At 41.6% G+C, this 27065-nt stretch overlaps 1 protein-coding gene across 49 annotated transcripts in view; it reads left to right on the plus strand.

Moving 5' to 3' along the window:
- The window catches only part of ANK3 (ankyrin 3), a 756238-nt gene that overhangs the window by 598112 nt on the left and 131061 nt on the right, over window positions 1–27065 (plus strand). For 38 of the 49 annotated variants that reach the window (XM_077258828.1, XM_077258804.1, XM_077258807.1 and 35 more), the window contains 6 exons: window positions 2043–2141; window positions 4874–4972; window positions 5314–5412; window positions 10065–10160; window positions 18246–18318; window positions 19965–20027. In XM_077258828.1, coding sequence (XP_077114943.1) covers window positions 2043–2141; window positions 4874–4972; window positions 5314–5412; window positions 10065–10160; window positions 18246–18318; window positions 19965–20027 — 529 coding nt within the window. The remainder of the gene's footprint in view (window positions 1–2042; window positions 2142–4873; window positions 4973–5313; window positions 5413–10064; window positions 10161–18245; window positions 18319–19964; window positions 20028–27065) is intronic. The other 11 variants (XM_077258825.1, XM_077258818.1, XM_077258811.1 and 8 more) reach the window with 1 other exon arrangement.

Genomic DNA, 27065 nt, shown 5'->3' on the forward strand with positions numbered 1-27065 from the left:
CCAGCATGATCGATTTGGCAGTGGGTCAGTAATGGTGTGGCGAGGCATTTCTTTGGAGGGCCGCACAGCCCTCCATGTGCTCGCCAGAGGTAGCCTGACTGCCATTAGGTACCGAGATGAAATCCTCAGACCCCTTGTGCGACCAGTTGCAGTTTGCCCTAAGCTCCTTCTGATACATGATAATGCTGGTCCTCATGTAGTTGAAGTGTCTCAGCAATTACTGCATGATGAAGGCATTGATGCTATGGACTTACCTGCCCGTTCCCCACACCTGAATCCATTCGACCACATCTGTGACACAACCCCACATTACACCACAGAATTTCTAGTAGTTGACTGATTGCTTTAAGCCAGGTCTGGGAAGAGACCCCTCAGGAGAACATACAGGCACGTGGAGGCCACATACACTACCGAGTATCATTTTCTTGGCATTTCCACTGAAGTTGAATCAGCCTGTAATTTGATTTTGAGTATCATTCCAAATTCAGACTCAGACCTCCATGCGATATTAATTTTGATTTACATTGATCATTTTTATGTTTTACTGTTCTCAACTCATTCCACTACTTAATAAATAAAGATTTGCAACTGGAATATTTCATTCAGTGATATCTAGGATGTGGTATTTTAGTGTTCCTTTTATTTTTTTGAGCAATGTATATGTATATACCGTATACGCTCATGTGTCTGCAGATGTACAAGTAGCTGGGTGTCTCATCAGTTTGCCAATCAGGACAAAGCATTTTACCAACTGTCTCCCCTTCTTTCCTGGCATCCAGCCGGACCCACTGCTTTCTAATTTGGGAAGGAAATTGGCAAATATTGTAGCTCTGATTGTAAATGTTTTAAAAGCTTTCCTGCTACGTCACATTGAATAGATGTTTTATACATAAAGTTCGACAGAGCAACATAATCTCCATTGCTTATGCACATTGTGACAAAACCAGCCAAACCAGAATTTCCGAAAGACAACAATTTCCAAATCCCATGTTACAAAATCATCCCAGTCATTTTTTAACAAAACATTTCACTTTTCCTTCCAGGATCCTATGGATAAAGCTATTGTCTTTTTTTTTCTTATTCTATTTCAATCCTATAGAGTATATATAAATATAAAGCTATTTTTATAAATAGCCTCTGTGGCACTAATGGTTAGCATCTGTTTAGTGGACCATTGAGCCTTGAAAAAAAGAGTTGAATAGAAAATGAAATACTTTACACGAGAGAACAACACCCATTTATATGTTTATATACTATATATTCCGTGTTATTTATTTTGTGCTAACACAATCTGCGGAAAGATACAAAGTGGGAATAAACTCCTATCTCTACCTGAAAAACACATGGAAGCACCTAGTCTCTTTAGCCTATTTCGTCAGGCAGGATGTAAATTTGCATTGTGTGGAAAAGTTAATCATAGACCAAGAATATTATGCCAACTAGTATATGTATACATTACTTTTAGATTTTGCTATTATTACATATCTGTGTTAGGATAGATTATGCAGTAGTTAGGATAGACTTCAAGGACTCCTAAAAAAGTTTAAAGGATTTATCGAGGACTATTTTTTTTTTTACTATGGGCCTTGAAACGAACAAGACAGGTGGTTGCTAACTAACTGCCTTTTCTATCCAGTGCCAACATAGAGCGGTCATTGACCGATCTTGCCGGCCATTCAGCTGCTCAACATCAACAGAGGAGCTACTCCTCTTCCGGGCTGCTCTTTCGACCAGGTGTGACTGCCGACGTCATGCTGATTGACAGCCAGCTCCCCACACAGTAAAGCAGAAGTGAAGCCGCTGATTCACTGGCAGGAGCGGTCTGTGACTGTTGTGTGCCGGAAGTGATCGGCGCTAGGCACAACAGGCAGGTAGGTATCGACTACCTGCCTGTTAGTTTTTAGGCACATAGTAAAAAAAATTAGTTTTGGATAAACCCTTTAAGGATCAGTTTAGAGGTTACAAAAAGGTCACTAATACTTGGTGAATAGAAATAATAAGTTGTCGTCATACTAAAAACTGATATTTCACATGATTTATAGAGCGGACTGACACCTCTACACTTGGCAGCTCAGGAGGACAGAGTCAGCGTTGCCCAAGTCCTCTTCAACAATGGAACAGTCACCGACTGCACAACTAAGGTATTTATTATTTGTGTGCTGTGTATGATAGGAGATGTAAGTGTCCTAAGCAAAAATCTATTTATGGGGACATCTTAAAAATTATATAAGTTCATGAGTAACATGATATTCGAGCTGTTTGCAGATCTATCTGACAATGCATACTGAAGCCGGTTGTATGCACCCCAGCTTCATTGGTGCACTGACCAGGGAGGCAGCAGTGACTCAGCCAGCCGATACCAGTGGCTCTAAACATCATGCGGTTGGCTGTGTCCTACGTCACCTCTGCTTTCCAGGGCATGCTCAGTGCGCCGATGAATTCAGAATGGATAAACCCAACTTACTACATAATGTCAGGGAGGCCGATATCTGCAAAGAGCCGGTGGTGATGCCGCTCCTGCAAAATTATATTACGCATGCCCATAGAGATGTGATAACATGATTAGTGGGATGACCGGTCTGGAGAAAGCAAAACCAACTAGCATATCACCACCAAAGTTATAAAATAGGATTTTGCCATATGGAGTAATCAATAAAACTATAAAAAGGGCTTGTTATGAAGGGTATAAAGGTAGCAATAAATACATGGAAGCGGTGCCTGGGGAAGCTGCCGATTTTCCTTTAAGAACCTTATAAACATATTATTTAGTTTCAATTGTCATTTAAACTGCAAAAGCCTTGGGGGTCAAGGAAATGTAAAATGACTGACTTAGTATCCTTCTTTTCTGAATATATTCATAAAGGTGAGACAAATATGAAATATTCATGGAAAATACTAAATATTTGCATGAATGATATTTTTTGTATCTTCTTTAATTCCTTCTGCTGCTCTCTTGCCATGTAGTCGTGCCTTGCCTCCCCGAGCCATGCTGATGAATTTCAAAGTAAGGTTCATGGGGAAAAGCTAATCAGAGTAATAATTACAGGTAGAAGGATAACCTGAACGTCCTGGGCTCCAACTGAAACGTCTACATGTAGTTTTGTATTTGAACCCAATACTTAATATCTCAAACTGTATTTAAAGTGAACCTGTCAGCAGGATTTTGTTAAGTATACTACAGGCATTGTCATGTTCATGCTGTTACACTGATTAAATTGATACCTGGGGTGAAGAAATCCGCCTTGTGGTTCTTGTGTAATCAATGTTTTCAGTTAATGATATACCCGTGCTTCGGGGCAGGACTATAGGTAAAGTCTTAACTTCCTGTTCTAAGACAGAGAAACCAAGGAGAGACCTGGTCACAGGCCACCCCGAAGCCCAAATAGTCTGTCTCTATGATGAGGGACATGTTTGTACTTTGGGGCGGCCTGTGGGCAGGTCTTTCCTTCGTTTCTCTGGCTTCGAGCATAACGTAAGAGTCTGCCTACAGTCCCGCCCTGGAGCACAGACATATCATTAAAGGGACTCTGTCACCAGAACTTGGAGGGAACAATTTTCAGCCATAGGTGTGGGGTTTTCGGGTGTTTGATTCACCCTTTCCTTACCCGCTGGCTGCATGCTGGCTGCAGTATTGGATTGAAGTTCATTCTCTGTCCTCCATAGTACACGCCTGCGTAAGGCAAGATTGCCTTGTGCAGGCATGTACTACGGAGGACAGAGAATGAACTTCAATCCAGTATTGCAGCCAGCATGCAGCCAGCGGGTAAGGAAAGGGTGAATCAAACGCCCGAAAACCCCGCCCCTATGGCTGAAAATTGTTCCCTCCAAATTCAGGTGACAGAGTCCCTTTAACTGACAACTTCCTACACTGATTACACAAGAACTACAAGATGGATTTCTTCACCCCAGAAATCAATTTAATCAGTGTAACAGCGACAACATGACAATGCCTGTAGTTTACTTAGCAAAATCTTGCTGACTGGATCATTTTAATATACACAAAATATATATCTATCGGTATCAAAATTCTCCCTAAATCTTTAAGAAGTGCCCCATTTGGGAAACAATAAGCAGGAGAGTCCAGTGACATATGGGAATGTTGGCAAGTACTTGGTCTCAAGTTATGGATTTTTAGGTTCTAGAATGAGCTTTACACAAATAGTTTACCTCTTATTTTACAGAGAAATTTTTCACTATAAGGATTTGCCTTTATCTTCATGAACTGTTTAGGAAAACAAGTTGAATAGAAGGACATATGCATTTTTTTCTACCCGTCCTAATATATTACTGTGTCTCATTAGTATCCTTAAAGTGATGTTTGACATCTTAAAAAAAATATATAAAAAGAGAAAGGCAGCACTCCACAAAATAAATACAAAAAGAAGTGTGGCCTTTATTAAGCCCAAATGGCTGCGGTTCACAGAACTTTTTTCAAGCTTGGCCATTTCGGCTTAAAAATGTCATGACGGGTTCATTTTAAATCAAGATGTATTGTACGAACAAAGAACGTGTCACTTCTTCAAAACCAATTAATAGAGAAAGTGTCTGCACTGCCTGGTTTCTATTGTTGACATAGTATAAATTTGGAGTGGCTGAAGGCATGGAAACTATATAAAACTGTGGAAATTCACATGGTTAATAATTAAACAGTTTAGTATAATAATTTTATTTTTTACTCTATATTTATTGGCCATTTTAATAACCATTAACATTACAGGGAATAGTACAAAATTTGGGTGGTGGATGTGACACATCATAGTGTTGTGAACAAAGAACATGCGCCTAAAGGCTATGAAGGTAACACAGTAAAAGAAAAAAATGTAGCTATGAATGGAGGTGGGGGTAATCGCCTTTCTTTTCTTATGTTCTACAGATGGGATACACTCCTCTGCATGTAGCCAGCCACTATGGGAACATTAAAATGGTGAACTTCCTGCTGCAGCATGGTGCCAAAGTCAATGCCAAAACCAAGGTGGGTTGTAATTTTTAACAATTTACAAATGTAACATACATGGTGGTTGGGGGAGAAGTAATCTTGCACTGCAGATTTCAATGGCACGCCACGTGCACATGCAAATAACAAAGTTTACACATCTTCCCATGGTTCCACATTAATAAGTTCACCGTTTTAGGGATTTTCTTTGTCATGTTGTTAGAGATGTCACTTATATCAGTGACATATGTAATGTCTATACCAATAAAGCTCATTATATTAAGATCGTGAGTACACGAGCCTCTCTTTGTACTTGCTTTCCTTGGTTTTGGAGAAGATTTTCTCTTGAAGATTATTCATGCAATATTTATTTTCTCCAGAATGGATATACTCCATTACATCAGGCTGCTCAGCAAGGACATACCCACATCATCAATGTGTTACTCCAGCATGGTGCCTCCCCCAATGAAGTCACTGTGGTAAGTGAATATTCAGAACAGTATGTTTTACAATCCACATACCGTATATACTCGAGTATAAGCCGACCCGAGTATAAGCCGACCCCCCCCTAATTTTGCCACAAAAAACTGGGAAAACTTATTGACTCGAGTATAAGCCTAGGGGGGAAAATGCAGCAGCTACCGGTAAATGTCAAAAGTAATAATAGATACCAATAAAAGTAAAACTAATTGAGACATCAGTAGGTTAAGTGTCTTTGAATATCCATATTGAATCAGGAGCCCCATATAATGCTCCATACTGTTCATTATGGCCCCATAAGATGTTCCATATTAAAATATGCCCCATATAATCCTGCATAAAGGTTAATAAAGGCCCCATAAGATGCTCCATAGACACATTTGCCCAATATAATGCTGCACAAATGCTGATTATGGCCCCATAAGATGCTCTATAAAGATATTTGCCCCTTATAGTGCTGCACAAACGTTATGGCCCTATAAGATGCTCCATACAGACACTTGCCCCATATGCCGTAGTGCCCTACAAACGTTAATTATGGCCCCATACAGACACTTGCCCCATATAGTGCTGCACAAACATTATGCCCCTATATAGTGCTGCAGAAACGTTATGGCCCCATATAGTGCTGCAGAAACGTTATGGCCCCATATAGTGCTGCAGAAACGTTATGGCCCCATATAGTGCTGCAGAAACGTTATGGCCCCATATAGTGCTGCAGGAATGTTATGGCCCCATATAGTGCTGCAGGCATGTTATGGCCCCATATAGTGCTGCAGGAACGTTATGGCCCCCATATAGTGCTGCAGGAATGTTATGGCCCCATATGGTGCTGCAGGAATGTTATGGCCCCATATAGTGCTGCAGGAATGTTATGGCCCCATATAGTGCTGCAGGAATGTTATGGCCCCATATAGTGCTGCAGGCATGTTATGGCCCCCATATAGTGCTGCAGGAATGTTATGGCCCCATATAGTGCTGCAGGCATGTTATGGCCCCCATATAGTGCTGCAGGAATGTTATGGCCCCATATAGTGCTGCAGGAATGTTATGGCCCCATATAGTGCTGCAGGAATGTTATGGCCCCATATAGTGCTGCAGGCATGTTATGGCCCCATATAGTGCTGCAGGAACGTTATGGCCCCCATATAGTGCTCCAGGAACGTTATGGCCCCATATAGTGCTGCAGGAATGTTATGGCCCCATATAGTGCTGCAGGAATGTTATGGCCCCATATAGTGCTGCAGGCATGTTATGGCCCCCATATAGTGCTGCAGGAATGTTATGGCCCCATATAGTGCTGCAGGCATGTTATGGCCCCATATAGTGCTGCAGGAACGTTATGGCCCCCATATAGTGCTGCAGGAATGTTATGGCCCCATATAGTGCTGCAGGCATGTTATGGCCCCCATATAGTGCTGCAGGAATGTTATGGCCCCCATATAGTGCTGCAGGAATGTTATGGCCCCATATAGTGCTCCAGGAACGTTATGGCCCCCATATAGTGCTGCAGGAATGTTATGGCCCCATATAGTGCTCCAGGAACGTTATGGCCCCCATATAGTGCTGCAGGAATGTTATGGCCACATATAGTGCTGCAGGAATGTTATGGCCCCATATAGTGCTGCAGGAATGTTATGGCCCCATATAGTGCTGCAGGAACGTTATGGCCCCATATAGTGCTGCAGGAATGTTATGGCCCCATATAGTGCTCCAGGAACGTTATGGCCCCATAGATGCTCCATACAGACACTTGCCCCATTTGCTGCGATAAAAAAATAAATCACATACTCACCTCTCCGTCGCTCAGGCCCCCGGCACTTTCAATAGTCACCTGCTCCTCGTTCCGGCGCCGATCTGTCTCCAGCACTGACGTTCAGCAGAGGGCGCGCACTGACCACGTCACCGCGCCCTCTGACCTCAGCGTCAGTGCTGGAGACAGATCGGCGCCCGGAACGAGGAGCAGGTGACTATCGCGCAGCGCTGCGCTCCCCTCCCCGTATACTCACCTGGTCCTGCCGCTGTGTAGATCCTGCTTCTCCGACGCCGCAGCACTTCATCCTGTACTCAGCGGTCACATGGTACCGCTGATTACAGTAATGAATAGGCGGCTCCACCCCTATGGGAGGTGGAGCCGAATATTCATTTACTGCAATGAGCGGGACCATGTGACCGCTGAGTACAGGAAGAAGCTGAAGCTGCTGCTGCCGGCGCTGGGGAAGCAGGGACCGCGCCTGGACTAGGTGAGTATTTTTAGACAGCCCCCGCTCCCCCTCCCCTGCCGACCCCCGGTATGACTCGAGTATAAGCCGAGAGGGGCAATTTCAGCCCAAAAAAGTGGGCTGAAAATCTCGGCTTATACTCGAGTATATACGGTAATTTGCGCTCTATGCATTATAGACATTAAATACCGATTTAGTTTTTTTCTGTGGTTTGCTCAAAGGGACTTAATGGTGAAAACAGTTATCACCTTTCTACTGGATAGGTGACAAGTTTGTTATTTAGTGAGGGTCTGATCGCTGGGACCTGCACCTATTGACAGAATGGGGAACATTTATCTCTACTAGAATGGAACGGCAGTGCTCATGCTTGATTAATACTCCATTAATTCCCTTTGGGGCTGCTGAGCCCATACAAAATGAAAAAAGCGTCAGTCGTGCTTCGAACTGTAAAGGCTGAGAAGATGGTGGAACAGATGGTGGAACACCCTTTCTGAAGACCCCTGTCATTATATCTAATGTGGCCCGTTTATGATTGTGTGTTTATCTTGATGTAGACTGCAGTTTCCTTTTAGTCAGGGGTGACAGGGTTAACTGTAGGGCCAGGCCAAAGTTGGGAAGGAGTAAATGGGCACTAGGGATTAATTTCTGTTTTTATAGTCAGTCTTGGTTGAGCTAGAGAGAAGAAAGGACACCCTCAGTCAGTTCTGATCATCATTGGGTGTGTGTGAAGGACAGACCTACAAGGTAGCACTTTTTCAGCAAGGAACAGTGGCAGCAGTTATCCTCATAGCAGGCAAGTTGGGATCTTAAGTGGATCTTAAGCAAGTCTTGGTGTTAGCCAGACTTGCAGGTCTTTGTAAATAAATACAGGATCAGCCCTGCTGGTGCATGACTGTAAGGTGGTAGCAGGGAGGGCTCCCTTACATCGTTCACAGCGTGTACGTTGGGGGTCAGTGGTCACAGCGCAACACATTGTCCCCCGTGGCCCTGTACCGGGTAGATGGAGGCCCCCAGCGTAGCCTGTTATTCATTTGCAACATTCTACACAACATTCTACACAAGTAATGTGCCACCGTCCGCAACAGTCAAGTGTGAACCTCTGTTATACTGTCCAGATGAAAAACTCAAGCATCATTCCTTGTACATATGTTTCAGACCTAGTAAACAAGAGTTTATTTTCGTAAACCTGTTTGTCTTCTTCATCGTGGAGTTAAAGGGTCCAAGTGTCTCGCAAGTCATGGCAGAACATAGTTTGAAGGTGTCAGCAGCTGAAACAGTAACACGTGCACACACCTAGGGTCACCTATGTCAGGCGTTTTGGGGCACAGAGACAACAACTGGCTAATGCAGTCCCTTAGACAATCTGCCTCTCCATTTTGTAACCGGGTTAAAAATAATTTCAATTCTGGTGGTCTACTTTTACCACTGGGTCATCTTACGGAATACTATTATACATTAAACACAATACTTAGGCAGTGGCCAGTACTGTAAGCCCTGTATAGACACAGCTACAGCAAGTCCAAGCTTTATTTTTTTATTCTTTTGCTTCTCGAAAACATTGCAGATGATATAGAGATGTACCGTATATAATAAAAATGACTTGGATCACCATGAAGATATATTAGGAAATAAATCAGCATTGAATATTGTACCAAACAAAAACATGATGTTAAAAGATGGAGACTCATTCTAAAGTAGTCGCTAAGAATCTAATCAGTTACTCCTCAGTTTTATACTGGAAATGGTCCCTCAAAATCCTGGGTCTTGCATAGGGAACAGTTTTTCACAAAAGATCGCTTATTATTTTCACTCTGTTTTTAAACAACTATTACCAAAAGAAAAATCCAATCCTTTTTCCCAAAATATGAATTTGTGTTAAATATGTTCATCAACAACTACATGGCTAAAAATATGTCATGCACAGATATATACAGTAAATGAATAAAATAAAATTTGATAAATAAAATGCTTGGTTTTTTTTTGTTTTGATACTTGATGAATCTACAGACAAACCAAAAAATTGGCCTTAATGGGCATGTCCACCTTTGAGGAAAATTTTTTTTTTCTTAAGTAAATGCATGCAGTTGGTGCTAATCATCATTTTTTCAATTAGGTTTCATTAAATATTTTTCATTAAATATTTTCCAGTGGTTCTTTACTAAAGCTTTATACACTTGCACATGTTCTGTGCTTATTGCATGCAGGATGTTGTCTTTCAGCGCTGATTTCATGTGTGGATGAGATCCAGGAAAGAGTCATCAGAGCATAAACTTCACAGGGAAAGTTGTAGATCAGGAGAAGTGAGCTGGAGGCGTCTGGTGTGGGTGTACGGATGTAGAAAAATCACAGTCGCAGTTCTTCACATTTAGGCTATCGGTGTCTAACCTCTGGCACTAATACAAAGCGTTGCTGTATTATTTTTCCTCCAGAATGGCAACACTGCTCTCGCCATTGCTCGAAGATTGGGCTACATTTCAGTGGTTGATACTTTGAAGGTGGTGACAGAAGAGACTCTGACTACAGTGGTAAGTGGATTTATATCATTACAGTGCTCCTCGTACCAGCTACTCTCTGTAATAATGTGATAATATAGTCTAGTAAAGCGTTTGGCTAATGTGGACAATTCCTTTATAAGGAAAGAGTTACATGGAGACGACCTGATCACTAGAAGTCCCAGACATCACTTCCTTCACATCCAGTGTAAAAAGGAGCTGTCCTCTAGTCTGTTATACTAAAACACTGCATTCATCATGAAACAACAATTCTAGACCATGTTTTCTAGACCTTTTTTAGTGCTGTTCCTCTTGTATGAATAAATTACCAAGAGGGTGTCACTCTTCCCTTGGGGGTCAATACACTGTCTAAGGCCTCTTTCACACGTCCAGATAATTCCGGTACCGGAGAAATCGGTACCGGAGTTATCCGTGTCCGTGTGTCCGTGTGCTCACGTGGCACATCAGTGTGGCACACGTGCAGCATCCGTGTGCTGCCCGTGTGCCGCCTGAGGACCACACGGACCGTGTAGGAGAGACAGCGCTACAGTAAGCGCTGTCCCCCCCGCTGTGGTGCTGAAGGCGGCATTCATCTCTTCTCCCCGCAGGAGAGAAGAGATGAATGATCAAGTTTTTTTTTCTTTTTTGTTAAAAATAAAGTTGCATTTGACCCCCGCCTCCCATCCCCAGTGCGCCGCCCGGCCCCTTGCAGAAGAAATACTCACCCGGCCAGCTCCCGCGATGTCTCCTCTCTCCTCTCAGCTCTGGCAGCCTCTACTGTGTGAGCGGTAACGTGGTACCGCTCATTACAGTGAGGAATATGCACATATTCCTCACTGTAATTAGCGGTCCCACGTGACCGCTCACACAGGACCTGCTGCCAGCGCAGAGAGGAGAGAGGAGACATATGCATAGACCCATTCATTTGAATGGGTCTACGTGTGTCAGTGTCTCCGGTACGTGAGAAAACTGTCACTACACGTACCGGAGACACTGACGTGTGAAAGAGGCCTAAGGGCTCGTGTAGATCGCCGTAAATTCTCTCGGGTTCCGGCCAATAATGCACAAGACACTGATCAATCTCAGAGTTTGATTAGAGCATGATCATAATGTACTCCTGTTCTCTGTGATGAGGTGAAGATGGAGAACAGAATTTCCATCTTCTCCATTGTCAGTCTGTGAAAATCGGACTTCACTCAGATGTCAGCCAAGCGCAGTCCGATGTTTTCCATGGACTCATTGACTTGCATGTCGGAGTGCAATCTGAATATCTCATCACTCAGGCAGACAGCTGTTATTTTTCCTCGGACGGATACTGTCCGAGGAAAAAGTCGGCCATGTGCACGGCCACATAGACTATCCCTGGTCCAGATATGATCCAGATGTCTTGTCAGCTCACACTCGGAACAATAATATGGCCGTCTGCACCTCCCCTAACACAAGGGAAGCTGCTTAGGGGCCCATTGGGTGATGGGGCCCAACTCCACCTCCAAATCTGTGGAATTGTACATTATTATTTTATTATTGTTATTATTATTTATTATTATAGTGCCATTTATTCCATGGCGCTTTACATGTGAAAAGGCGTATACATAATAAAAATAATAACAATAATCTCGAACAAAACAAGTCATCGACTGGTGCAATAAGAGAGAAGACCCTGCTGGCGAGCGCTCACAGTCTATTGTGAAGAGTTATTGGACTGCAAAGAACTAATATATTTTGGTTGCACAGGGGCCATCTTCTGTCTGTGTCTGCCCCTGCTCTGATAGTTTCAGAGTCTAAAAGTACATGACCCATTGACTATGGGAATTGTAACATCTCAATTTGAGCTTTCATTGCTTGGATTAACCCCTTTCTGACATTAGACGTAGTATCCCGTCGAGGTGGGGTGGGCCCGTATGACCACCGACGGGATAGTACGTCATAGCAAACGGCTGCGCTAACTGGGGGAGAGCGGCCGATCGCGGCCGGGTGTCAGCTGACTATCGCAGCTGACATCCGGCACTATGTGCCAGGAGCGGTCACAGACCGCCCCCGGCACATTAACCCCCGGCACACTGCGATCAAACATGATCGCAGTGTTCCGGCAGTATAGGGAACCATCGTGCACGGAGGGGGCTACCTGCGTGCTTCCCTGAGACCCCCGAAGCAACGCGATGTGATTGCGTTGCTCAGAGGATCTCTTACCTCCTCCCTGCAGCAGGCCCAGATCCAAAATGGCCACGGGGGGCCTTCCGGGTCCTGCAGGGAGGTGGCTTACCAGCGCCTGCTCAGAGCAAGCGCTGGTAAGCCTGCAGGAGTGCACGTCAGATCGCTGATCTTACATAGTGCACAGCAGAGTGTCAGATCAGCGATCTTACACTATAACATGATGCCCCCCCCCCGGGGCAATGTTATAGTGTAAAAAAAAAAAAATTCACATGTGTAAAAAAAAATGAAAAAAAATCCTAATATATATATCTATATATATATACTGTATATTGTTCCTATAAATCCATTTCTTTATCTAAATAAGAGAAGAAACAATAAAAGTACACATATTTAGTATCGCCGCGTCCGTAACGACCCGACCTATAAAACTGTCCCACTAGTTAACCCCTTCAGTGAACACCGTGAAAAAAAAACGAGGCAAAAAACAACGCTTTATTATCATACCGCCAAACAAAAAGTGGAATAACACGTGATCAAAAAGACGGATATAAATAACCATAGTGCCGCTGAAAACGGCATCTTGTCCCGCAAAAAACGAGCGGCCATACAGCATCATCAGCGAAAAAATAAAAAAGTTATAGTCCTCAGAATAAAGCGATGGAAAAATAATTATTTTTTCTATAAAATAGTTTTTATCGTATAAAAGCGCCAAAACATAAAAAAATTATATAAATGAGGTATCGCTGTAATCATACTGACCAGAAGAATAAAACTGCTTTATCCATTTTACCAAATGCGGAATGGTATAAACGCCTCCCCCAAAAGAAATTCATGAATAGCTGGTTTTTGGTCATTTTGCCTTACAAAAATCGGAATAAAAAGTGATCAAAAAATGTCACGTGCCCGAAAATGTAACCAATAAAAACGTCAACTCGTCCCGCAAAAAAACAAGACCTCACATGACTCTGTGGACCAAAATATGGAAAAATTATAGCTCTCAAAATGTGGTAACGCAAAAAATATTTTTTGCAATAAAAAGCGTCAGTGTGTGACGGCTGCCAATCATAAAAATCCGCTAAAAACCCTGCAATAAAAGTAAATCAAACTCCCCTTCATCACCCCCTTAGGTAGGGAAAATTAAAAAAATGTATTTATTTCCATTTTCCCATTAGGGTTAGGGCTAGGGTTAGGGCTAGGGTTAGGGCTAGGGTTAGGGTTGGGGCTAGGGTTAAGGCTACAGTTAGGGTTGGGGCTAAAGTTAGGGTTAGGGTTGGGGCTAAAGTTAGGGTTAGGGTTTGGATTACATTTACGGTTGGGAATAGGGTTGGGATTAGGGGTGTGTCAGGGTTAGGGGTGTTGTTAGGGTTACCATTGGGATTAGGGTTAGGGATGTGTTTGGATTAGGGTTTCAGTTATATTTGGGGGGTTTACACTGTTTAGGCACATCAGGGGCTCTACAAACGTGACTTGGCGTCCGATCTCAATTCCAGCCAATTCTGCGTTGAAAAAGTAAAACAGTGCTCCTTCCCTTCCGAGCTCTCCCGTGCGCCCAAACGGGTTTACCCCAATATACGGGGTATCAGGGTACTCAGGACACATTGGACAACAACTTTTTGGGTCCAAATTCTCCTGTTACCCTTGGGAAAATACAAAACTGGGGGCTAAAAAATAATTTTTTGTGGAAAAAAAATTATTTTTTATTTTCACGGCTCTGCATTATAAACGGTAGTGAAACACTTTGGGGTTCAAAGTTCTCACAACACATCTAGATAAGTTCCTTGGGGGGTCTAGTTTCCAGTATAGTGTCATTTGTGAGGGGTTTCTACTGTTTAGGTACATTAGGGGCTCTGCAAACGCAATGTGAAGCCTGCAGACCAATCCATCTAAGTCTGCATTCCAAATGACACTCCTTCCCTTCCAAGCTCTGCCATGCGCTCAAACGGTGGTTCCCCCCCACATATGGGGTATCGGCGTACTCAGAACAAATTAGACAACAACTTTTGGGGTCCAATTTCAACTGTTACCCTTGGAAAAATACAAAACTGGGGGCTAAAAAATAATTTGTATTTTCACGGCTCTGCGTTATAAACTGTAGTGAAACACTTGGGGGTTCAAAGCTCTCACAACACATCTAGATGAGTTCCTTAGGGGGTCTACTTTCCAAAATGGTGTCACTTGTGGGAAGTTTCAATGTTTAGGTGCATCAGTTTTTCTCCAAATGCAACATGGCGTCCCATCTCATTTCCTGTCAATTTTGCATTGAAAAGTCGCACGGCGCTGCTTCCCTTCCGAGCTCTCCCATGCGCCCAAACAGTGGTTTACCCCCATATATCGGGTATCAGCGTACTCAGGACAAATTGTACAACAACTTTTGTGGTCCAATTTCTTCTCTTACCCTTGGGAAAATAAAAAATTGGGGGCAAAAAGATCATTTTTGTGAAAAAATATGATTTTTTATTTTTACGGCTCTGCATTATAAACTTCTGTGAATCACTTAATGGGTCAAAGTGCTCACCACACATCTAGATAAGTTCCTTAGGGGGTCTGCTTTCCAAAATGGTGTCACTTGTGGGGGTTTCAATGTTTAGGCACATCAGGGGCCTTCCAAACGCAACATGGCGTCCCATCTCAATTCCAGTCAATTTTGCACTGAAAAGTCAAATGGCGCTCCTTCGCTTCCGAGCTCTGCCATGTGCCCAAACAGTGGTTTACCCCCACACATGGGGTATCAGCGTACTCAGAACAAATTGTTCAACAACTTTTGGGGTCCATTTTCTCCTGTTACCCTTGGTAAAATAAAATAAATTGGAGCTGAATTAAATTTTTTGTGAAAAAAAGTTAAATGTTCATTTTCATTTAAACATTCCAAAAATTGCTGTGAAACACCTGAAGGGTTAATAAACTTCTTGACTGTGGTTTTGAGCACCTTGAGGGGTGCAGTTTTTAGAATGGTGTCACACTTGGTTATTTTCTATCATATAGACCCCTCAAAATGACTTCAAATGAGATGTGGTACCTAAAAAAAATGGAGTTATAAAAATGAGAAATTGCTGGTCAAATTTTAACCCTTACAACTCCCTAACAAAAAAAAAAATTTTGGTTCCAAAATTGTGCTGATGTAAAGTAGACATGTGGAAAATGTTACTTAATAAGTATTTTGTGTGACATATCTCTGTGATTTAATTGCATAAAAATTCAAAGTTTGAAAATTGCGAAATTTTCAAAATTTTCGCCACATTTCCATTTTTTTCACAAATTAACACAGGTAATATCAAAGAAATTTTACCACTATCATGAAGTACAATATGTCACGAGAAAACGTTGTCAGAATCACTGGGATCCGTTGAAGCGTTCCAGAGTTATAACCTCATAAAGGGACAGTGGTCAGAATTGTAAAAATTGGCCTGGTCCTTAACTTGAAAACCACCCTTGGGGGTAAAGGGGTTAATAACAAGGGAACGGCAAAATGTAGAGTTCTAAGAAAAGATAATCTAGAAGTGGCGGTATTTTATGGATATTGCGGGGTTACAGTTTGTGCACACAGTGTTTTTGGAGGCAGGATCTATAAATACTGGAGCCATTGGTTTCTACATTTAGGGCTTGTTCACACGATCCTTTTTTGCCTGCGGATTTTTCAGGTCCTGATTTTGAGAACCCACCGCGGATTTCCACTGCGGTTTTTGGTCCTTTTTCTACTGCGGATTCCACTGCGGGTTTCCAACTGCAGTTTCCTATTGGGGCAGGTGGAAACCCGCAGCGGAATCCGCAGAAAGAATTGACATGGTACTTCTTTTTTTCCGCAGAAAATCAGCGCGGATTTTCTTGGGGAAAAAAGGATCGTCGGCACAGCGGATTTCGTTTTCCATAGGGTAACATTGTACTGTACCCTGCATGGAAAACGTCTGCGGATCCGCAGCAAAAACCGCATCGTGTGAACATAGCCTTACAGTATTTCTGTCTGCTTACTGATGTCCCTTGCAATGCATCAACCTTTGATGGGAGCGTAAAAAACTACAATTCATTATTTCTATGTAGATTTATAGAAAACACTTTTTGATTGATGTGAAAACGTCCAGTAACTCCATTCTCCTAGCATTGACAATAAGCAGGTGATGACACGTTGTGTTCTACTGATGAGCCAAATCTCTGGCTGAGAGATGAGCTGCACAGCCCACAATGATTGAGGAGATTAGCAACCAGATAATTAAATCTCTTATGAAAGTTGCAATCTACATAAAAGCATTTTACTGTTTTAACTTTTAGCATAGTTTATGCTTGGATATATAGATTTACACATTTATTATGACAAAACATGAAAGCTCATTGGCTGGAAATACCAATCTCATTAAATCAGCACTCAGTTCTACTGAATGTTAAATAACACAGTTACATAGTATGTGACTGTAATACGCCAGACCTTCAGGATTGGGCATAATGGGGTTGCTCTGGACTACACAGTTGATAACCTATCCATAGGATAGGTCACCCATATAAGATCAATGAGAACATTTTTCATACTGAACCTGCACCGATTCAGCTGCAATCTGCTCCAGCGGTGGCCGGATTTAAGTTATATGCAGAGCAGAGCACCGCAATACCATACACTGCTTAGTGACTGCTGCAGGGTACTGCAATTTACCTCCCATGTGAGTGGTGGGGGTCCCAGATGTCAGATGATATATTGCTAGCTTATGTCATCACATAGATGATGCACATACCCATCAAATGACTATATATGGCCTATATATTGGAATACCTGATAGTTTAGCATTATTCTAGTAATGCCAAAATATACATGTTCACATAGACTCACCAGTGGGTATTGGGTCAAAATATATATATATAATCCCCCCACATGTTTAGTATAGTGCTCAAGTTTGAGAATAATTACTATCGGAACCCATTAGAGGTGTAGGAGTTCCCCCTTTAATAATTAATAATTTTGGAGGGATTCCCCTTCATTACAGTATTATTTAATTCGCCTTCCTATTACCTACATGCCCATGTACCCGGCTTAGGAGGATGGAACCTACTGACAGATTCACAGATTCTCTTTAAGGGACTCTGACAGCACAGAATAACTGTCCAAACTAAGTCCCCCCGCTCGGTGCTTCACGGCGGAACCAATCATTTACATACACCTTCCTATCAGTCATTTTACCTCTATCTCTCCCTCCCCCTCTTCTTTGATTGACAGTTCTGGCTTCTTAAAGTCTGAGAAGGGTGGAGATAGATGTAAACCAAGCAGGAGGGAAGATGTATGTAGCAAAACTGCATCTCTAAACCTTGTGATTGGATGTGCCACTGTCACAAGTGAGATGTCGAAATGCATAGTATGCCGAACTAGTGATGTCCAGTTACTTATTTTATTGTGTGCTTCAGATTTAAAAGATGTTTCATAAAGTTAAGGTCATGAACCTTTTTACACTTAACTTCTTTTGTTCTGCAGCTATAGGACTTGTGTGTCTCCATGGTTGCAGGCTACAAGTAAACCCTGTGTGTAGTCTGATCTTGCAGACATGCATTACTCTCATCCCGCTGCCCCCTTTTTTCGCTAGCCTACAGCAGGGAGGGTCCACTCTCACTTGGTGGTTTCTGTTTGGCCTCTTCCAACGTATGACCACTGCTCCACACAAACTCCTGCCTATCTGCTGGACATTCTGACCGCAGGACAACCTCTTTAAGCACGGTGACCTTCCTTTAGGCCTGGATGTATTAATCAAGATATCTGTGCGTGTATTCCATGTGTTGAGGTTTCAGAGTTTGGAGCCCACGTGTTATAGGCATAGTAAATCTTTTATCAACTCCAGGGATTGCTCTTCTCTTGGCATGAAAGCCGACACACACACAACACATCATCTTGCTGCTTTTTCCAACTATGTTATCACACTTGGCTTCGTATATCCTAAACTTAACATAGGAAGTGATCATTTCTTTCTTTTTGTTTTTTTTTTAATCCAACAGATGGTGACTGAAAAGCATAAAATGAATGTTCCTGAAACAATGAACGAGGTCCTGGACATGTCAGATGATGAAGGTATGGGAACAACGTATATCCTTCCTTTTATCTGTGTCATCACCAGCACTATGAAGAGTTTTAGCTTTTAACTTTTTGCCTCCATTAAATTAATATCCAGTAAAATTTATTTAGATCTGAATCCAGTATTCCTAAAATCCCAACAAAGCCGCACAGGGTTACAAACTAAGAGGATAATCAGACGACTGAGCGCAGAGATTTTACTGTTCAGTCAGGGGCGTTGATATGGGTGCGCAGAGGTAGCAGCAGGACCTGCCGCCCATGATGGACCCTGTGTAGTACCCTCTATTGGCACTCCACCCCGATCATACGGTATATGTGCAAATAGTCATATCATATCATACGTTGTCCAGATAACAGTGCCATACGTAGGCCAATAACTTTCCTGCAGTGCACATATAACCATACCATACAGTACCTCCTTAAAATTGCCATACAGTATGGCGCATTAGTAACAGTACCATACATTTCATGGTGCTTAAAAGCTTTGGGTGCCAGATCAGTTAAATAATTATTTCTAAAATTTGGTTAACAGCAGGGAATGTAATATCGTAATTGAATAATTTTAAGTCATCTTGCACATTACTTGCCATTCCTAAGTCACCACTTTGGTGGTCCCTGTTGATCCTGCAGCTCATCACATGCAATATATGCCAGCTTCAACTCTGTTTGGCTGCAGCGGTCATGCAAATCATAAACATAATGTCATTACTGCAGAAATCAAAGTTATGGTTAATTTATCATGTTATAAAATTGTCTGAAATAACATTTCTGGATAAACCAAAGATCTTAGGGGTAACATTTCTCTTGTGTGGAGAGTGACAAGCTAGGCCTGGTATGTCAGAGTGAGGAGACTTATGCGCAATGCATACGTATTCATCTCCTCACTCTGACATGCCAGGTCTGGTTTGTCATACTCCACAAGGAGAAACGTTACCCCTTAGATCCCAGTCTTAAGCCTCTCACCTAGCCAAATCAGATCTCATACTTTGCACTGATGAGGAGCAATACCCCGAAACAATGTGTTTGCAAATTGAGATTCTGGTTTGGCTAAGTCATGCTCGAACATAATTCTCAAGCACGCTGAAGACATTCAGTTAGCACATGAGCATGCTCCAATAACACTTTATCCGAGCACGTTCGCTCATCATTATAAGGTACTCATTCAAGTTATATTGCAATTTTTATTTTCCTGTCGATGCTCTATATTATTATATGTGACCTAATGACCACAAATCAACCACAAAAACACAAAGTTAGAAACAGAGATTTGATTTATATTGGTTGGATAGTTCTGCTTTTCACCCGGATGTTCTGCTCCTGTAATGTCTACGAGGCGGAGCGGTCAGTCCTTACATTTTATTAGAGTCGGGAGCGTGTCCATCTTTCTCCTCTAGAATAGAGGAAATGGTCGCTCCAAAATAACATATACCAAACAGAACGCACTTTCATGAGGTATCAGGGGTAATAGTTTTCAGCTACACATGTCTACTGTCACACATTTTTACAGCCTATCTTATCTATTATTGCGGTATACTGGACAAAATTAGTGCTGGCCAATAAGCAAATATTTCTGTGTGCAAAATAAATGAATTTTCTGTGCATCTCATTGCTGCCATTTACTTATGTTTACTTGAATTACACAGTACGTAAAGCCAATGTACCCGAGATTCTCAGTGATGCAGAGTATCTATCAGAAGGGGATGAAGGTACAATGCTTTATTCATCCGCAGCGGATTCAACTAACGTTTATCAGTAATTTGAGGCTCTCACAACAATGAGATTCAGGGCTAACCACAGGGTTTAGGTGCAGCCTGTGATAGTCATGAATTAATAATCGAGTGTTCCCATATAAAATGGAAAGAATTAGCAAGCTGAGTGCCATAAACTTACTCTATCGTTAGACCCCTGTAATATGTATAATAGTGATTTTGGCATTGCAAACACTAGAGATAATTTTAACTAAGACTAACTTTTTGCCCATAATACCTAAACCTCCCACATTTCTGCTTCACCAGATAGGACAATACAGACTGCAAAGATTATTAAATAGATCTGAGGCCTGAGGGTGTACTTACTTTGTAAACCTTTGTCAGAATGGCTGTATAATGCCTTATTAAAGTTTAAAAGCAATCTCCACCCACCTATCCTAATTGACAGCTTCTCAGTGTCCCTCCTCCCTGCTGAGATCTCACACTGCTCAGTGCATGCAGCAAATGTCAAGTCAGGCCGGATTGGTGGACAGAGATTGAATACACTTGTACTCATGAGCTCTCTCACTCTTTAGCTGGAATCTAAAGTCTCATTTTGATAACGGGATTTTTCAGCCATTCTGACATGGCTTTTCAAAGTATATTCACCAGCCTCTTCAGGTTTAAGATGTATTTTATAGCAAATGTAAAAAATTGTGACGGATTAAATTTCAATAACTATAAAACCTGATGTTAATCTAGCTTTGGTTCTGTAGAACTATGCTGGGGGAAGACCTGGAGATAGCCTAAGACTTGCAAACCTGAAATGGAGGCTAAAATGTGGCTGCTTTATGGATGTCTTAAAACAGTAGAAACAATTTCTGTGATTTCCAGACCAGCTTCAGGTCCCATTACCAGAACTCAGCAGCCTCATAGGCATATAGTCCAGAAATAACAGTTTGTGCATGGACCATGCAACGCAGCCATATAAATGCAACCTAACAGAGAAAACTCACTGGAATTTATGTGGCTAATTGTTAAATTGGGGAACTTGGCACTCCAAAATGAATTCAAAGCTTTATTACGAATAGCAATCCTCTGTATATGCATTAACGTTTCAACCACCACTTGGGCCTACTTTAGAAACAGATTGCAAAAAGCAAGCAGACAACAGAAAAGACAGCACTAGGTGATAAACTTATGGTGCTGTGATGAGGATTGCTTTTTGCAGTTTATTTCTGAAGAAGGGCCAAGAGGTAGCCGAAACGTTAATCATATGCATAGAGGATTGCAATTCTGTAATAAAGCTTTGAATTTATTTTGGAGTGCTACTTGGATCCTACTTGAGCTCTCATCTACCATTAAGGAGTGCCACGTATATTTCTGTCCATAACTGGTAAATGGAGTTTTCTGGGCTTATGATAAAAATTGGTGGGATCTGACGATTATGCAATCATCTCTGAAAGAGCTCTTAGTTGTCATTTAGCATAATGTTCTGTGTTTTTTCAAGGATAATAATAATTATATTAATATAGTGCCAATATATTCTGCAGCGCTTTACAATTAAGTGGGGACATGTACAAACAATAAAGACATCACAAAGTAACACGTAGTTCAGCATTTCCAGGATGAGCGAGGGCCCTGCCCGCAAGCTTATAATCTGTAAGTGGTTCATTTTCTGTGTGAACTGATTGCAAAAAAACCCTATCTAGAGACACGACCATTATTGATTCAATTCATGGCTCGAACTTGTCAATGAAAACAGATTGCTCTTGGTGGCCATACTTGTGTCATCCAAGTGCTGTCTGTCCAGCCCTCCCTGCCCTGTGGTGAGGCGTGTAGTACTGGCACTATCAGTAGGTAAAGCCCTCAGAATGTTGTGTGAGCTCCAAGTTACGTACTGTAATCGCTTCTTTAATTCCAAGTCCGTCCAAGTGTTTGTTTTATTTCCAATCTAATCCATTAATTTTGGTGTGGATCTTAACTGCACGAAGCTTCAGCTGGTATTTCCTAAGTGGGTGATGAGTTTAACCCTGAAGTGTTAGAGCTCCTAATAAAATGCTATTATGTAAATGTGACATTTTTCAAAAAATGTTCTGTCGAACTATAACTCAACTTTGATACAAGAAATAGCCCTGATGTGTGAACTCAAAGACAGGAGCTGTATGTATGTATGTGTCATCATCACATCTCTGACGCACGTTCACGGTTCCGTCAGGGGATTCGAAAATGAGGTTTGGATGTGGCTGAGACTGAGCCATAGATTCCAGTTATAACACGGGGCACAGTGCATGCAAACTCAGCCTTCTTTGGCTGTGCCCCCCCCCCCCTCAAAAAAAAAAAAAAAAGTCCAAAGTTGCATGTTTTGGACTCCATGTGATAACTGAAATCTATGGCTCCGTCTAATGGTATATTCGAATCCTGGAACCTGCCATGCTGCCACAGACAAGATGTGAACACGGCCTAAAGAGAAAGCTGAATGTGTTCCTAAATTAAGCTTCTCTTTTCAGGTACAGCATTATGTTTAGATACATATAGTCCGTCTTGTTAGATACGGCCTCTGTGCTCAGATACAGCATTATCTTTAGATACAGCTGAAACCAGAAGTTTACATACACTATATAAAAAGACACATCTGCATGTTTTTCTCAATATCTGACATGAAATCAGAATAAACCTTTCCCGTTTTAGATCAATTAGCATTACCATAATTCCTAATATTTGCCAAATGCCAGAGTAATGAGACAGAGAGAGAGAATGTTTTAAGGAATTTTTATTACTTAATGCAAAGTCAAAAGTTAACATACACTTACATTACTATGTCTTTACACAATTCTGGACTGCCCATATGAAAGTTTGGAAGTTTCTGATTTGTTTTGGTTTTTTGTGGATTTATTTTAATGCACACCTGAAACACACTGCACTCATATTTTTTTTTTATACTTTTCTATGCTCATATAGAAGTTCTGAGTATTCAATGCAATTAATGTCTTAATGGCACTTCAAGGCAGCTTATCTAAACTGTGATTGTATGTTGGATATGTCATTAGCTAACCAGCGTTGATCAACTATATACATGATTCCAGCACTTGTTTACATTGGCCAACAAAAACCCGATGGGTACAGAATGAGTGTTTAAAGCAGATGTGTCACCAGATTTCACAATGCAAGTTGCTTATACAGTATGACTAAATTCATCAGTCTCTTAGATCTGATAATAATGCTGTATCTATCCATGTCATTATGGATGTATAATCTTATGTGAACAATTAAACTCAATATCTGCCCACCTAGCATGATTGACAATCCCTCAGTGTCCCTCCTCCCTGCTGATCAGGTCTCACAGCTGCAGCTGTCAGGATGGGTGAATACATTTAGATTCCTTTTAATATGAGGATTATACAGCCATTTTGACATGGATTATCAAAGTACATATACCAGCCCCATCAGGTTTGAGAGATGTATTTTATAATGAGTACGGTTTGTGTTGTGGAATCTGCTTTAATACATTAATTCTGTCCCCAAACAGCATCATATTGAGGGCAGCACATTCCCTGTGCGTTTCGTTCATTCGTTGGGTAATTGCTCGCATATTTACATGGACTCATCGGGATGGAGTGATCGTCCCTAGTTTCACCAATTATCATCTCGTCTAAATGGGCCTTAGCTTATACAATGAGGTTAAAATCTGGTATTAACAGCAAAAGAAAAGTCAATCCAGGACATGCAATTTGGAGCAATGAGAGACAATTTTAATCCTTTATATGGATTAAAATATTTTGTTGTTGTAGATGGTTGGTGTCCTGAGTCTGAATTTTATACTTTTTAGTATCTTGCTTGGTAATGGAGAGACAAGCACATGACTTTGCCAGAGATCTCTTGCGATGTCTTATGTCCTGTAGGAACAAAGCATAGGACATATTAAATCTAACATTTCCAATCCTTTATTGGGGAAGATCAGTACACCTCTCTGGGGTATTCTGTTTACAAAAATACATCATTTGTCCGGTAGTCATCAACCATAAGAGTGCTCGTTCGGTCGAGAGCTCCTGTGTTCTCTATGAGAGACATGTCTGGGGGCGGCTCATCTCCGAGAGACACTCTGAAATCAGACATTCCAGATGAATATTTTTCCTGACAGTAAATCGTCCAGTCCCCCCATACACAATAGACTGTAGGCCAAACCCTTCTTCAGTTCCCACAGTTCACCTAAACTAGGCTGTCTTGTCAACCTAAATGGAAAGAGCTTCTATAGAAAATGAATGGATACCTTCTCTTGCGTTTCATATGGAACACTACTTTTTATTTGTTGATGGTTTTCTTCATCAAAATGCGGAAACCGCATCGCGTTATCTGTAAATCAGTAGGAAAATAGAAAATACCTTACAATTAGTACGTTACTTTTTGTAAACATGTATTTTTCACTTTTGTAGCGTATTTTTTTGTGACTTTAGAATAATTTGCAAATGTGGCAAGTTCATTTCTGGTACTTTTTTTTTTCCAATGAACCTTCATATGTATTTTATGTTGCTTATAAAAATGCTTGGATTAAAGTGTATTGCAATTTTAGTGGGTTTTTTGCACATACTAAGAGAAATCTTTGAGTTAAATGATCAACGATGCTGTACTTTCAGATGAGTTCTAGGATTGCCCACTCTATGCTCCTGATTAGTCTACTGTGTCCTCACTTACCATTACCGCCTCAGGTGACATTATTCATGGGAAAGTGTGTCCCAATTTAGTGTAATTAACACGTGCCTCAGTGCTTTGGCCTCTTTTGTTTTTATCCCATTTCATATTCAAAGTGCTTGTAGAAGAGACCTAGATAGTAACATGGAAGTAATACAGATGTGAGACAGAAAAGCACAGTATGAGAACAGGAAACACTGCTGGGAACATAACGATGGGATGCAAAGAACTCCAATAAAAGGAAGACACCTGAGGCCATTATCCATATTAGGGTTAAGTTCCCATGATGAGTTATTGGTGAGTTATTGACGCTGCGTATTTTCAGTGCACAAACAGCACAGCGTCCTAAAGTTCATTGAAGTGGATGGGATTTATAGAAAACTCCTGCCCACTTTGCTTTTATTTTACGCTGTGTAAAATGACCTGTGGTGAGTATTTGAAATCCACAAGTCATTTTCTCTTGTATGTTGAGTTTTATATGCAGATTTTCCCAATAGAATTGCATTGGACACTAGTGATGAGTGAGTGTGCTCGTTACTCGGGGTTTTCCGAACATGCTCGGGTGTTCGCCGAGTATCTTGGGCATGCTCGTAGATTAAGTTTTAGTCCCTGCAGCTGCATGATTTGCGGCTGCTAGACAACCTGAATACATGTGGGGATACCCTAACAAACAGGCAATCCCTGCATGTGTTCAGGTTGTCTAACAGCCCCAAATCATGCAGCTGCAGGGACTCAAAACATAATCTATGAGCACGCCCAAGATACTTGGAGAACATCCGAGCATGCTCGGAAAACCCCAGTAACAAGTACACTCACTCATCACTATTGTAGTGTTAGGCCTTGAGCACAAGCTAAGTATTTGATGAGTTTTTTACCTCAGTATTTGTAAGTGAAAATCAGGAGTGGAACAATCAGAGGAAAAGTATAGTAGAAACATGTGCAGCACTGCATTGTTCACATACTCCTGATTTTGGCTCACAAATACTGAGGTAAAAAACTCACAATGAGTATTTGGTATGTTTTTGATGTTGAAGATTTTCTGCAACATTTCTGCACCTATTAGGCCACGTGCACACATTGAGTACTTAGTGAGTTTTTTACCTCAATATTTGTAAGCCAAAACCAGGAGTGGGTGAAAAATGCAGAAATGGTAACTTGTTTCTATTATACATTTCCTTTAATTGTTCCACTCCTGGTTTTGGTTTACAATTATACTGAGGTAAAAAACTGAAGTACTCAACTTGTGGATGCGGCCTAAGCTAAATTAGCCTACTTGCATTTTTAAGTGCGTTTTTTAAATGCGTTTTTTTCTCTTTTTCGTATCTCATGTTTTAACCCCTTTCTGACATTAGACGTACTATCCCGTCGAGGTGGGGTGGGCCCGTATGCCCACCGACGGGATAGTACTTCATATCACGGGGGGAGCACGGCCGGGTGTCAGCTGGTTATCACATCTGACATCCGGCACTATGTGCCAGGAGCGGTCACGGATCGCCCCCGGCACATTAACCCCTGGCACACTGCGATCAAACATGATTGCAGTGTTCCGGCGGTATAGGGAAGCATCGCGCAGGGAGGGGGCTCCCTGCGTGCTTCCCTGAGAACCCCGGAGCAACGCGATGTGATCGCGTTGCTCCGAGGGTCTCTTACCTCCTCCTCCCTGCAGCAGGCCCAGATCCAAGATGGCCGCGGCATCCGGGTCCTGCAGGGAGCAGGGGAGCTCAGAGCAGGCGCCGGGAAGCCTCCAGGAGCTGTGCACGTCAGATCGCCGATCTGACACAGTGCACAGCAAAGTGTCAGATCGGCGATCTTACACTATAACATGATTTTCCCCCCTGGGGCAATGTTATAGTGTAAAAAAAAAACACATTCACATGTGTAAGAAAAAAAAAAAATCCCCCCCCCAAAAAAAAAAAATGTATATATATATATTGTTCCTATAAATACATTTCTTTATCTAAATAATAAAAAAAAACAATAAAAGAGCACATATTTAGTATCGCCGCGTCCGTAACGACCCGACCTATAAAACTGTCCCACTAGTTAACCCCTTCAGTGAACACCGTAAAAAAAATAAAAAAAAAACAGGCAAAAAACAACGCTTTATTATCATACTGCCAAACAAAAAGTGGAATAACACGCGATCAAAAAGACGGATATAAATAACCATGGTACCGCTGAAAATGACATCTTGTCCCGCAAAAAACGAGCCGCCATACAGCGTCATCAAAGAAAAAAAAAAAGTTATAGTCCTCAGAATAAAGCGATGCAAAAATAATTATTTTTTCTATAAAATAGTTTTTATCGTATAAAAGCGCCAAAACATAAAAAAATGATATAAATGAGGTATCGCTGTAATCGTACTGA

Source organism: Ranitomeya variabilis, chromosome 4 (genome assembly GCF_051348905.1).
Source record: "Ranitomeya variabilis isolate aRanVar5 chromosome 4, aRanVar5.hap1, whole genome shotgun sequence".
NCBI classification, from domain to species: domain Eukaryota; kingdom Metazoa; phylum Chordata; class Amphibia; order Anura; family Dendrobatidae; genus Ranitomeya; species Ranitomeya variabilis.